Consider the following 14,478-nt stretch of genomic DNA (forward strand, 5'->3'; position numbering starts at 1 on the left):
ACTCCACGGTACATAGGTGGAATAACGCCACAGTACAAAAGGCACGAAGCAGCTGCATACCAGGACCTGGAAAAGCCGGACATTACTGCAGATTATTTACAGAAACTCAAACTCCCCGTGCAGACACAATAGAGTAAAGTGTCAATTCAGTTTAAGCCTTATTTTCAAAGCCGGTTATCACAAGTATTGTTTCATTTGTAAAAAATTCACCTGGCTAAAAAAGTGCAGATTTTTTAATGGAGTTTGGACCTGCGGCTCCTCACCTAGGGGGACTCCAACAGTAAGAACAGCGGCCATCAAAGCACCTGCAGACGCTCCGTAGATTTTAGAGGCGTCTTGTATGAAACGAGAAAACCTTTCAAGGATACAGCTAAATCCCCATAAAACCGCATCCTGCAAAGGAGATGCTCCATTCCTTCTCCAAATCAAACATTTCCTCAGCTCCCTCCATGAAACTAATCAGTTATTGCAATAACTTGTTGAAGTGTTAAATCAAAATGATGAGGATCAACGTTGGCCCCACATCACATGCAAACAGCCTCCAAAGGTGACAAGATAACCAAACTGTTTTCGCCATTGGCTGGATGAAGTCACATGACCGCAGAAAGAGTTTGCAGCCTGGGTGTATTCTCATGTCCAAGGAACACAACACACCAGATCGTGTCAGACATTACATTTAGTTCTGCTGACGCTTTTATCCAAATTCACATTTAGTTTTTCTTTTCAAAATGAGCATCCCGGTTGTGGACTTTGGTGCGTGCAGCCTGAGAGAGGAAGATGTTGCTGACGAGCAGATGCACGAGCTGAGCAAAGAGCTGGAATCAGCTTTCACTGAAGTTGGTTTTGTGTTTCTGAAGAACACCGGGATCACCCAGGAGGAGGTGAGACAGAGAAACATTAGTTTAGTTTGTTGCAGTGGGGTGGAAGATGCACTCAGATCACTAGTAGTAGAACCACACTGTGAAAAATACTCCACTGCAGGAAAAAGTGCATTAAAATCCTTACTTAAGGAACAATGTTGAGTATCAAAAGTCTGTTTCATTATTATCATGTGTGTGGATTAATATTACTGCTGTATTAATGTGGGTGTTGCATTTTACTGCTGTATGGAGAGACATTAAGTAGTAATCACACTCGGCCTCGCTGGCTGTATATGTTAAAGGGATGCAAATTTGAACTCCTTTAAATAAATAGTGTTGGTTAACAGCCCTGTTTTCAGCTTTGTGGTGATGCATTTTCCAGCTGACCTGTTTTTATTAAATTTCTATTTTTCTGGTTTTCTTGATTTGTCTATGTTTATTGTTCTGCACCGTTCACCGAGTCAAATTCCTTGCACGTGCAAACGTACTTGTCCAATAAATAAATGATTCTGATCTAAATGCCAATAAAAAGCGAGAGAGTTTTCTCAACACTTCATCCTTCCGGTTCTCAGAAAAACATTCAAACACACCAAATGTTGGAGATAAATATAAATATATTTCATTCCAGTTAGTTGTATTCTATTCTATTTTATTGTGTATATTTAAATATATATATATATATATATATATATATATATATATATATATATATATATATATATATATATATATATATATGTATATATATATTACTTTATTTTAATTTGTATAAATCTCTCATCCCTGTTGCTTCTTTATATATTTTATCTTTTATCTTGTGTGTTTGTATTTCAAGTGGTAAGGCGCTACTGATGACAACAAAAAAATGTCCCCTTGGGGATTAATAAAGTATATATTCATTAATTCATTCATATGTTGTTTTCACTGGACAGGAAAAGGACAAAATTGTAAAATCTGTAAAAGTAACAAAAGCTGTCAGACACATTTTGTAAAAAAAAAAACGGTGGACTAGAAGTATAACTTTCCATGAAATAGAAATGCTCGAGCAAAGTACCTTGAGTTTAAGTAGTAAAGTGACTTTTCTGCTGGCATGCTTTTGACAGGTGGATCGTGTCATGGCCATTTTCAAGACATTCCTCCTGCTGCCTGATGAGGAGAAGGAACCCTTCAGCAGGAAAAACTACCCCAACAATCCCAACCACGGCTGGCTGCAAATTGAAACTGAGAGGTCGGACTCAGACAATGAACACAAACACACTTCTCATGTGCACAGTTTAGTCGTTGTAAAAGCAAATAGCCGTTTGTTTGTTCTTCAGGTTGAATCTTCGTCGCCCTGGAGACCTAAAGGAGTCATTCAACGTTACTTCAATTTGTCCTGACATTGTAAAGTCTCATTGTATCAGGTTGACTGTTAATGTCTTAGTCTGGAGGTCAAAGTTCAAGTTACTCTATAACCAGAAAAAGATCTGTCCTACTTGCAGCCTGATTGATAAAATATACGGCCAGTATTATCAGCTGATATCGATCTATCCCATAATATCAGTCACTGTAATGCCATGTCCTTGTTTCCCCTCCACATGTTCACCAGAGAGCAGAGGTTCTTTTTCAAGTGTCCTGTTGAACCCATATATTTGATTCCTATCAAAGCTGCAGATACATTGATTATTTTAAACAGACACAAATCAATATCAGTTCTCTTCTGCTGTAGAAATGGCCATCGGTTGGCGTAGAAGGGTTCCAGGAGATCCAGACCTCTTTCTTCCGGCGCTGTCACAAGCTTGGTCTGCGGGTGCTGAGGGTGATGGCCCTCAGTCTGGGTCTGGACCCACAGCTGTTCCTGAGCGCGCACCGCTTTATAGGAAGTATGTACATTCAAGGATTTTAACTTTTAGTTCATAATGCAGCTTCACTGCGGTCGCTGTACTACCCGTCAGTAAACCACGAGAAAGTGAAGGAGCATCAGCTGCGATGTGGAGAACATTCAGACTATGGCAGCATCACGCTGTTGTTCAGCAGCTCCGGGGGTCTGCAGGTAACACCATGTATTACTATTGTAACAGGACGGCACGGAGGACACCAGAGTTAGGGCAGCGCAGCAATCACAGGCAGAGTCAGTTCTGCAGGTTTCAAAAGGATTTTAATTAAACAAACATAAAACAACTCAAAACGTAGCTCGGTCCAGAGCTGTATCAGTGATCTACTGAACTACCGTCTCTTAGCCGGGCCGCTAGCCGACTTACCGGCTCAATTCTTCACCTTCACCTTCACCTTCACAAAGAGGAGAAGCCTCTCGTCGCCTGTCTCCTGTTCCGTTCCCCTCCTTGGCTTTTGTAAGCCTCTCTGAGGAGGAGGAACTGGATCAGGTGTGTCTCATCCCACACCTGATCCCAACCCCTGACGAGTGGGTGGAGCCTTCTGGCTGCAATGTAAATTCCATCCACCACACCTCCCCTCAGGCCCTTACACTATGGTAACACTATGTATTACCTGCAACACTATGTTTAAGTCTAGAATTACCAAACGCTACATGTGCTTTGATATTTAGCACTGTGTAAGAAATGCAATCCACCTGACTGTCTTGTTAACCTTCAGGTGCAGAGGCGTTCAGGTGAATTCATCGGTGTTCCCTACGTCCCCGGAGCGGTCCTCATCAATGTCTGCGACCTGATGCAGCGCTGGACCAGCGACCACTATGTCTCTGAGGTGAGTTGAGAGGACGTTTATTACATCTGAATGAAAAGGCTTTGTTTAGCGACAATATAAGAATTATAATTATGAAAAGGACAGAGTGTGTGCAAGGTAATTCAAGGTCAAACTGGTCGACAAGAGGTCAAAGGTCAGCCAAGGTGCTGGACAGTGTTACAAAAGGCTGTTAAGAAATGTTTGAATGATACAAATCCCAGCATACCTACAGAACTATTAAAGGAGAATGATGCCATAGTTGAACATTTAAACTTTGAGTAATCGCGGTTGTCCACTGTCCCACAGGTCCACAAAGTTTTGCTGCCCCCTGCTGGAGACTCCAGCACACGTCAGTCTCTGGCCTTCTTCGTCCAGCCGGATGATGAGGCTGTGATCACCTGCTGCGACGGCTCAAACAAATACCCTCCAGTGACCGGAGGCGACTACCTCAGCCAGCGCTACAAGGCCTCCTATCGCTGATCTGTTTTATTAACATATAATCAAGTTTAAATTGGCATCTAAGTTCCCCATCTCGACCTGCTCGGGTTTCATTTACAGTGGTGTAGAGAATAAATAACTAAAAAAATGATTATATTGTGAGAAACAAAACACATATTCACAGACAAAAACTCTTTGCACACATACAGCAACTTTGGAATTCATACAATTGTCTCCAACACAAGCACAATTATAATACATCAAAATATTTAAATAGATAATTATGGAACTTTATCTGTAAACAGAATGTTATTCAATCATTTGGTTCTAAAGATAGATGCATTTTGTGTCAGCATATAATTATTAAACAAAAAAAGCAAGATGGCTCAGAGGAAATTCTCCTCAGATCTAAAAAATAGAATAAGGATAGCTGGAGAGATAATTGTGAGAAACTGTTTCAGTGTGGACTCCTTCTAAGAGCTTATATGAAACAGTTGAGATGTATTAGAGAACAAAATCAACTATGATTTTAAAATATTGATTGATAGCATGTTTTAAACCAACATGCATATATTGTTCATGATCACACGAGAAGTTATTAAAGAAACAACAATTTATGGATACAGAATGTTTGCTACATGAAAAATGTAAATATGAGAATTTCATTCTTTAGCCAGCAGCATGATGTAACGTTAGGTGTCTGACATTCATTCTTATGAAATATTCAGCTCAGCTTAATGGAAGAAACACATATTTTTCAAAGTATTTCCTCGCAAGACACTATTATTGACAATGAACTACAGTGTGCACTAAACAAAACATTCACTTGTCAGGACAAAAGCCTGAAGAGACAGATCATGCAATAACTAAATCATCCTAATGTTGACATGAATGATATACAATCCTCTGTATACAATCATACAAAATACATTTAAAAAAACTATGCAACACTTGTTGACAATGTGTCAAAGAGCTCTTGATTCAACTCCAGACATTTTGGTGGCAGTATGTGGTCTAATGATTTGTTATATTTTTCTGTAAGACAGTATTATTGTGCATTGCATGACATTAAAATGCCCGAGTGCTTCTATTAATCTCGGTCAGTGTGATCGAAAGTCGTTACAATGTGTGGAAATGTAGTTAAACTGAATATAACGAGAGTTACGAAGGTAACTACGGTTCTATGAATCCTGGATGACCGCCAGAGGCTATATCTTCCGTCTTGCGCATGCGCAGGTCGAATATTTATAACAACAAAGTCACCTGTGAGCCTAGAGGGAAGGTCAGAGCTTCTATGCCCGGTGCGGGCCCTCGGAACCTATGTCGAAGCCACCGCATGCATACGGTGGTCGGAGCAGTTTTTTGTCTGTTATGACGGACCTAAGAAGGGCTGTGCCCTTTCTAAACAGCACCTGTTCCACTGGATAGTGGAGGCCATTGCCTGTGCATACAGAGTGAACGGCCGTGCTCTGCCATCCGGAGTAAGAGGCCATTCTACCAGGAGTGTCTCCACATCAAGGGCAATCCTGAGAGGTGTGACGGTGGAGGGTATATGTGCTGCAGCCTAATGGGCACATTCAACAGATACTACAAAGTGAACGTTGCCACCGCTCACCCACTGGGTGTGGTTCTTGGCCCAAATTCCTCTTCTTGAGGCATATGAGGTAGTTCCTGTGGGATTCCTCGTGACTCTGTTGATATACGTCATCCAGTGTGAAACACTGCCTCTGGCGTCAGGAAGGATGAAATAGAACGAGAGTTACGAAGGTAACTACGGTTCTATGAATCCTGGATGACCACCAGAGTTCTTGGTCACTCGGAATCTCGTGATCTCGCGAGAAGATTCCACATGGCTGATCTCAGGATGACGCCAGAACTTATACCCGGCTGGGGGTCATCCGAGGTCACAGGTGACTTTGTTGTTATAAATACTCGACCTGCGCATGCGCAAAACAGAAGATATCCAGTGTGAAACACTGCCTCTGGCGGTCATCCAGGATTCATAGAACTGCAGTTACCTTTGATTAATTTAATATTTATATTATGTCAGTAATACACCTGATACAATCCAGCACCTCACTTTTTTTTACAGTTATGTTTACAGACTCTCTCTCCCTCCACCTCCCGACACTCGTATTTTGAGGGTAGTTAATTTGCCAAAAAATAAGGCAAAACGCACAATTGTCTGTAGATATCGCGATAATATTATGAATTCTTTTGGGCACAATAATTCTGTATTGGAAATTTGAGTAATCGCGGTTGTCCGCTCTCCCTCAGGTCCACAGAGTGTTGCTGCCCCCTGCTGGAGACTCCAGCACACGTCAGTCTCTGGCCTTCTTCGTCCAGCCGAATGATGAGGCTGTGATCACCTGCTGCGACGGCGCCAACAAATACCCTCCAGTGACCGGAGGCGACTACCTCTTCCAGCGCTTAAAGGAATCCTATGGACAAAACTGAATGTCCACCCATCACTCCATCGAAACACAGCTGTTGGTTGTATCCCTGGAACGTCTTTTATCATACTACCTTCGTCAAAATGACCAACTTTCGATCCCACGCTGTTTTTACATTTGCATTCGATTGTTTTGTTTTTTATATTCAGTGAGCCAATGTGTATGATTAAAAGAAGACACACACACACCTCAAACTTGCAAGCTCATTCATTGTATTGTCCACATTTAAACCTTGTACAACAGTTTCATGGATTCTTCACACAGGACGTTGGAATGTGGACAGATTTAACTGCTCTTTGAAAAGAAACATAATATCAGCCCTTCACCTCAATGGCTCGAAAGATAAACTATGTTTGATGTTTTATTAATATATAATCAAGTTTAAGTTGGCATTTAAGTTCCCCATCTCGACCTGCAGTGGTGTAGAGAATAAATAAATTAAAAAATGATTATATTCTGAGAAACAAAACACATATTCACAGACACAAACTCTTTGCACACATACAGCAACTTCGGAATTCATACAATTGTCTCCAACACGAGCACAATTAAAAAACATAAAAATATTTAAATATATAATTATGGAACTTTATCTGTAAACAGAATGTTATTCAATCATTTGGTTCTAAAGATAGATGCATTTTGTGTAAGTATACAATTAGTAAACAAATAAAAGCAAGATAGCTCAGAGGAAATTCTCCTCTTAGATCTAAAAAATAGAATAAGGATAGCTGGAGAGAGAATTGTGAGAAACTGTTTCAGTGTGGACTCCTTCTAAGAGCTTATATGAAACAGTTGAGATGTATTAGAGAACAAAATCCACTATGATTTTAAGTTATTGATTGATAGCATGTTTTAAACCCACATGCATATACAGTACATGATCATATGAGAAGTTATTAAAGAAAGAACAACATTTCATGGATACAGAATGTTTGCTACATGAAAAATGTAAAAATGACCATTTCATTCTTTAGACAGCAGCACTATGTAACGTTAGGTGTCTGACATTCATTCTTATGAAATATTCAGCTCAGCTTAAATGGAAGAAATACATATTTTTCACCGTATTTCCTCGACGAGACACTATCAGAGACAATGAACTACAGTGTGCACTAAACAAAACATTCACTTGTCAGGACAAAAGCCCCCCCACCGTTTCACCCGAAACACTTCCCATGGAGAACAGAGTCCTTGCTGTGATGAAAGGCCCAAAAAGACAAAAACAAAAGGGCTGCTTGTTTATAAAAGAACACTGGACCGGCTCCACATTTCTCATGTATGCGGCCCCACATTGGGCGCAATGAGCACTGAGGCCTGAAATCAGATTGTTCTTGTATGTGCCTTTAATATTTAGGCTTTTTTGTTGTTGTCAAGTGTAGTTTGGAAAATCCTGAAGGAAAATGGAAAACTGGAATCATTACAAGGCAAACACGCGCGCACGCTCGCTGGCATTCACACTGGGCACCGAGGTCCGCTAAGAGTGTCCTGGCACCGGTACGTCTGGCTGCTGGTGACCAGCGGGCAGCGGTTGACTGTGTGCTGGTACGACTGGTGCAGGTTCACCTGCGGTTACGGCGGCGCCCGGCTCTGCAACAGAGAGTCATTGTTGGTGAGTTGCATTAAATATCGTGAAGCTAATGATGGAAGTTTTAGATAAGGAGTATTTCCCCCCCCCCTGCTCATTTGCTCAATTTTGGCAGCTGAGTTCGTTGGGTGCTACTACTTGGGGGAGAAGCAGAGGCAGAAGACACATTTTAAATGTTTAATTTCTGCACCGTATGACTTTAAAAAGGGGGTCCCCCTACGATTTGACTGTCTTAACTCTCTTTGGTTAAATAGGGTTTACACAACAATCATTGCAATGTGTCACGTACCTTTGGCTGTGGCTTTTATCTTTTCTATTTCTTCTACCGCCTGAGAAGAGAAAACAAGATGGAAAATGTAAAAGAGCCTCACAAAATATGTGGGAACAGAAATATTTTTGGAAGAACACAACATGTGCACATTAATCTACAGTTTGACGTGCCTTGTTATATCCCCTAATAGATTAACCTTTTGTCTGCTTTAACCTGCCCACTACGTCTCAAACGTGGCCGCAGTGAGTGACGTGTGCACAGATTCTACAGAATACTTGACTGAGGTTAACCTGCAAATCATTTTAAATAGTGTTTTAGTTCACCTGCTGCAGCCCAACCTTCTGAGCATTAAGTTCTTCCTGTTTCCTCTCCAGCTCTTCCCTCTGTTGCATCAGCTCCGCCGACTTCTTGATGATGTCATTCTCCTCGTTGGCCAGATGGCTTTCATACTCTCTCAGCTCCTCGTCCGTGTAAACGGGTTTATCTTCATCTAGAGTCTGTGTCGGTCAGGGAATTAAAGGACGTAAGAATTCAATAAATAACGGGATGAATTTACAATGACAGAACGTAGCAGCACCAGATTGTGTGACATGGTGGATAACTGACTATGAATTAAAAGAACGGTTCACTTCCTTGCATTTGCACTGACTTTTATTTAATCCTGTCACCAGCCAGCTACAGTTTCAAGTAGCTCTCCAGCTGATACTTAGTGCATTTCGATCAATGTTAACTTCAACTAACGTGACAGCAAGGTCAAACTAATTCGGATTCAGCTCAGTAAACATCCTCCTCTCAAGAGAAACCTCACATTTCTGTCTGCATCCATCAGACTTTTCTATTAAATCCAGCTCTTACCTCCCACTCGTCTTTTTCCAAGAACTCCTGCTTCTGAGTGGCAGCCATGAACTCGTTCAGCGACACGAGTCGGTCTCCATTGGTGTCCACCTGAACATCAACACAAGCTTTGATCAGCACGCGGGTCAATAAATGTTTTCGCGGTTCATTGTTGGAAAACATGCCCATTTCCCCCACAGCCGATGCCGTCGACACAAGCTTGTGTACAACTTGTCACACTAGTGTCCATTTTTCCACCTGACACACTACTGTTATGATGTTGGCATTGCTTGGATGGATAATGTAGTTTTTACATTAAAAAAAAAAAAATAAATGGACAGATTGCTCAAATAAGGGCGGCGTAAATGAAATTTTTCAAAACGTGGAGGGGAAATTCACGTGGAACTATGTTATATAGTCAAAATGAATAGTAACAAGTCCATCTTTTTACTGACTGCATTCAAAGGGAGGTTGTGTCATTTGCTGAGGCGACACACGAGAGAGGATCCAGACCGGTTACTGTGGCGGCTCACCTCTTTCATAACGTGCTCTCTCATTCGCAGCCGCTCTTCCTCCATCTCATACATGTCGTCTTCTTCATTTTCTGGGTTGTACATCTTCTCCAGCTTTAAAAACACACACACACACACACACAGATGCAAATTAGACCTCGGAGGCAAATTCTGCATACTCCTTAACATGTGCAGAACCGGTTAGACCTAAATACACTAGAAATAAATACCTCTCTACTGAAGAGAGCTTCAAGCTCGTTCTCATCAAGGAAGCCATCCCCGTTGCTGTCTGCAACACAAACCAAATGACTGGTGTTCATTTCACCCATGGATAGTTTTGTCACAGATTAACATTCGGTCAACAGTGCGATAGCATCCGATAGCCGTTAGTCGCTCTTGGCTTTTTAAGACAGGAAAAGTTTATTTTATTTTGGTTACCGTGCATTTTGAAGAAGGTCTTGGGATCAAAATGGTCTGGGTCCATACCATCCGACTCCTTCCACACCTCCTTCAGCTGGTCTTGACTGCCCTGCACGCAAACACACCACAGTATAGGTGTCAGATCATTTTGTTTTTTAACAAGCCTCCCAAGACCTGCTCAACTGACTGCTGTTTTTTTTGCACTACTGAACTCCAGTCTTACAGGGTGGTTGACTTTTGGATGTTCGGCGTGTTTCTTTCTCATCTCCTCGAAGTGCTGCTCCTCCGCCTTGCGCTGCTCCTCGGTCATGTTTTTCAGGCGTTCCTTCCTCTCATGCGCCTTCATCATCTCGTACCTCTTGAACTCCTCGTGGCGGTCATTGTCGAAGTGCTCCAGGTCTTTGGTCGCCTAGAAATTACAACAGAAAGGTGAGGAGGGGGACTTTACACCCAGATTGAACAATTTATACGGGTAAATTCACTTTTCTGGTTGTCCAAACTACCTGGCTGAAGCATTCCAGGTTCATAAAATGCTCCTCATGTTTACCTCATGCAGTGCAAATTACACAATTTGAGGCCTTTGAATCTGAAACTATTGTTTTGGACTGACTTTTGAAATAAAATAAAAATTGAATTAAATTGAATTAAACCCTGCCAGTACTCGCCTGCTAAACAGTATATGGAAATGTTATGGCCGTTGATAGTGGAGTATCAAATAAAAGTCTCCCAAGCAAAGCAAGCACAAATAGATCAATATTGTACGCGTTTCACCCGGCAACATCACGACATGAACTGTAAATAAGTGACTGACAGGAACTTGATTGTAAACAGCTAAAACACACAAACCCAGTGAGCGGACTTCCCTTTTGTTTATTCTTAGTTCGCAGGAAACGCGTTGTTCTCTCAAACTCTCTCCAACAAAGACCATGAAGTTTTTAAGAAAACAAAACGTCCTGAGGTACACGGCTCACTGTTATCAATCCTAGTTATGGTAATAATATGAGTCACGGTGTTCTTTACCGTGACCATAAGTACGACTGAGATGCAGGAACACATAAGCAGCAGCACGACGTTACCCAAAGGAGAGCAGCTTGTTCATGATTAGCTTTAAAAAAATAAAAATAAAGTCTCATCCTTTCAAGGGTTGGTGACAAAACAACTGGAAAACTGTGTGGGTGTAGCTGCCATGTGTTTATCTGGGAAGCCGCATTACGACTTTTTATTTGAGCGGTCGATATGCTCTGAGGCAACAGCAGTTATTTCTGTATTTGCGCAATTAAAAAACTGCTGGGAGTTTTCAATACAGTATTCAGAACTTTTAATTTTTTTAATCAAGAACCCGTTTTCTGGATGTGCGTGGCCTACACTCTTGTTTATGTTTGATGCCTACAATGCCAAATACAACACACTCATTTAGGTATGCCGTGTCATGTTATTGATGGAGTTGCTCTGGATTTGGAAAGGCAGCAATCCCACCTGAGGAATTTCTATGAAAGAGAAGCGCAACTTTAGCAGCCGAGTACAAATCCTTTGTCTAATTAGTGAATTCATCGCTGCCTTTTACCGATTGGATGAGGCTGTTCAGGTCCTCCACCTCGAAAGTGCTGGGATTCTGGTGGTTGAGGTGCTCAAACTGCTTCAGCAGGGCCTGGTGGTCCACTGTCCGGCCTGCAAGGGAGGGAATAAGGAAACCTTTTATTTCACTGTAAAGCAGTTACAGATTATTTGTTTCCATTCTCTTCCCCCCATCCCCCATGTGCTTACATAAGACATTTTGTGCTTCAGTGGTTCTTCAACATACAACTGACACTAAGCTCGGTAAGCACCGGCTTTGTTTACTTAGGTTTTCAGCTCAGATTTACACTAGAAAAGAGTTAAGTAAGAGTAAATAAATAGAGATGTTTTTTCTAAGCACGATGGCAATGGATTTCTGTGTTTGGATTAAATATGACACCACCTCAAAACTCTTTCTACACACCCTGTACAACCCTTTTTAAACGTAATGAGATGTGACTTTAACCCTGTACTTCTGGTCTTTAAGGACACATATATCGAGATATATATAATTTTACAGAGCTTTTCACCCGGCCGCTCACACTGGCCAGCGTCAGTCCCCGTTAGCTGCAGTGTTACACCATGTTCCTGTATTTAAGAAACACATCCGACTGCTGATGTGTATTATAAAACGTCTTGTGCAACTTTAAGAAGCAAAAGTTTGTTCAGCGACACATCACAAAAGGCTCGCTTACCATTCCCCCCCTCCATGTCATGTTTGGCTTTGATGAGCATCCGCAGCCGGCCCATCTCCTCCCTCTTCAGCTCGTCCAGCTTGGTCCGTAAATGGTGATGGACAAAGTCCAGCTCTTTGGAAAGTTTGCCTTGCTGCAAGCAGTGAAATCAGCACGGCACAAGTTCAATACAGGAGAGTTCGTGTCAAACAAACAAAGAGCTGAAATAATGACGTGTTTCAGGAGTGTGCAGATGCACCTTGATGTCATCCATGTTGGTGTTTTTGAGCTTTTCTTTGAAGTGGGAGTCTTTCTCGAGGTACTCGATGACTTCCCTGAGGTAGCGGTCGTAGTGCAGCCCGGTCTCCTGAAGCATAAGCCAAAGCACACATCGGTGTTTGTTGACAGAGGACCAACATCTTCATTTAACTTGTTAATTTACAACTTGACTTCGGGCCATTATGGAACACATTGTCTTACGTTACACTTGCTAATGATGACGGCACCCCATTTAACTGGATATTGCTAAATATACTCTGAATGTAATTTTACATTCAACCTTTCATTGCTGAGGCACTATAAACCCAAATTATTTCCTCCCTGGCATGACTCAGAGGTATTTGGTGTAATTACCAGTAAGACTTAGCTTTAAATGTGATATTGGCATGTACAGCATTCACTCACAGCAGTCGCTGTTGGCTCCAGCTTCTCAAGCTTTTCTTTGGTCTTGTCCACACCGATCGGCACCGACTGGATACACAGCCACAGACTGAGCAGAATCAGCCCACAACGGGCCACGGCCCTACACTTCACCATCTGGTTGGGAACATAAATGAAGAAAAATATGAGTTAATTGAGTAAATCATCAAGTTGTGATGTTACATGAATATAGTACATCTCCTCTCATGGAGTTTTTTTAAATCTTATTTTATGTCTAGTGTGGGGCAGGTGCGTTATCTTTACAAAAAAACAACAGTTTTTCCTCAAGCATTGCAAAAAGGGTACAAACACACATCTCCAGTGTGGGCTGAGGGTAATGCAAGTTAGTCTTAATCCCAAAAAAGCAACTCTCCGCCACTAGCAGAGACGCACACGTGTTTAGTGGATAAACACCCGCAGAGCTCACTTTAAAGCAATTCCTCTCCCATAAGCCTGATATCTTCAGAGAGAGTTGTGGACGACACGACAACGTAACCACTTTACGTTACCCGCTAAGAACAGGCTGTTAAGTGAAGACGGCTGCTAGTTAATTCATTATCCCGTGGCTGTTGCGGGAGAAAGAAAGCTACAAAACAAGCCATATGGTGTCATAAATTACAAGAATGACTCGCAATTCACGTAACATAATATGTACTTGCTAATACTTACTTTGAGCTCCTCTTCTCCGTGTGGTTTTCCTCAAAGTGCCCGAGCTTCACTGGAGCTTGTTTACAGCTGTCATCCACCGACACGAGCCTCTAAGGCCACAACCTGCAGAGAGGGGGGGGGGGGGAAGGAAATAGGTTGTGATCGCCATGGTAACGCCCCGCCCCCGACCGCTCCCGGTTGGCCAGAAAAGTACCCTTTCTTTGTAGAACAGTCGCGTTGAGAGCTGATTGGCCGCGCGACCTGTCAGTCAACCAGCTGAAAAAAGGGTCACCCCCAGTGGCTTACATGCGTTGAGCCAAACTGTACGTGGCGCTCCTGAACGTCAAACCCCAGACGAGGGCGGAGTTAACATCAGTGATTGTTTTGTTTAACTGGTTTAGGCATAATTAATTATAGTCATGTAATACATGTTAGAGTACAAAGTACAAAATGTCCCTCTGAAATGTAGTGGTGCAAAAATGAGTAATGTAGTACTATATATATGGAATTTTACTCAAAATACACAAAAGGATGTTTTTTCTCTCCATAGCATTGGACATCATTCTCATTTTGTATTAATTATGTTTCTATATTATAGACATGGATATAGTTCTCTTCTACTTCTGAGAACAATTCTGATGACATGTTACATCACAGTTTGCAAACAACACCTCACGCTCAGCACATTTTAGTGAAATAATAATAATGATAATAATAATCATAATAATACTTTAATTGTATATAGCCCTTTTCCAAATACTCAAAGACGCATATTATTATTATTATTATTATTACCATAATAGAGACAAGCTGAACAAAACAAAAAATAGAAAGACAAAAGAGCA

At 41.6% G+C, this 14,478-nt stretch overlaps 2 protein-coding genes across 2 annotated transcripts; one reads left to right on the forward strand and one right to left on the reverse strand.

The window, feature by feature from the left end:
• Nucleotides 1-728: 728 nt before the first annotated feature.
• LOC306741145 (uncharacterized protein) lies at nt 729-6,437 on the forward strand (the record flags this gene model as incomplete). Its single annotated transcript, XM_079223398.1, has 9 exons — nt 729-881; nt 1,964-2,088; nt 2,177-2,243; nt 2,569-2,722; nt 2,753-2,892; nt 3,453-3,563; nt 3,849-4,017; nt 5,390-5,574; nt 6,258-6,437. 9 exons carry the CDS (start codon nt 729-731, stop codon nt 6,435-6,437), a joined length of 1,284 nt encoding a protein of 427 aa, XP_079079524.1.
• Nucleotides 6,438-6,624: 187 nt separating this feature from the next.
• LOC306741461 (nucleobindin-2-like) lies at nt 6,625-13,742 on the reverse strand. Its single transcript, XM_079223751.1, has 13 exons — nt 13,655-13,742; nt 12,971-13,102; nt 12,546-12,653; nt 12,308-12,440; nt 11,623-11,726; nt 10,282-10,467; nt 10,077-10,167; nt 9,869-9,927; nt 9,660-9,752; nt 9,148-9,237; nt 8,616-8,789; nt 8,311-8,350; nt 6,625-8,023 (listed from the first exon to the last, which is right to left on the reverse strand). The coding sequence occupies exons 2-13, from the start codon at nt 13,100-13,102 to the stop codon at nt 7,911-7,913; spliced, it is 1,323 nt and encodes a 440-aa protein (XP_079079877.1). The 5' UTR covers nt 13,655-13,742; the 3' UTR covers nt 6,625-7,910.
• Nucleotides 13,743-14,478: the final 736 nt, after the last annotated feature.

The sequence above is a fragment of the Taurulus bubalis genome (genome assembly GCF_910589615.1).
Source record: "Taurulus bubalis genome assembly, chromosome: 9".
NCBI lineage: Eukaryota > Metazoa > Chordata > Actinopteri > Perciformes > Cottidae > Taurulus > Taurulus bubalis.

Coding starts and splice junctions, on each gene's coding strand:
- LOC306741461 (XM_079223751.1), bottom strand. CDS start 13,102: ATGGTGAAGTGTAGGGCCGTGGCCCGTTGTGGGCTGATTCTGCTCAGT. Junction 9,928..10,076: donor GACCTTCTTCAAAATGCACG/GTAACCAAAATA, acceptor TTTGTGTTGCAG/ACAGCAACGGGGATGGCTTC. Junction 8,024..8,310: donor GATAAAAGCCACAGCCAAAG/GTACGTGACACA, acceptor TCTCTGTTGCAG/AGCCGGGCGCCGCCGTAACC.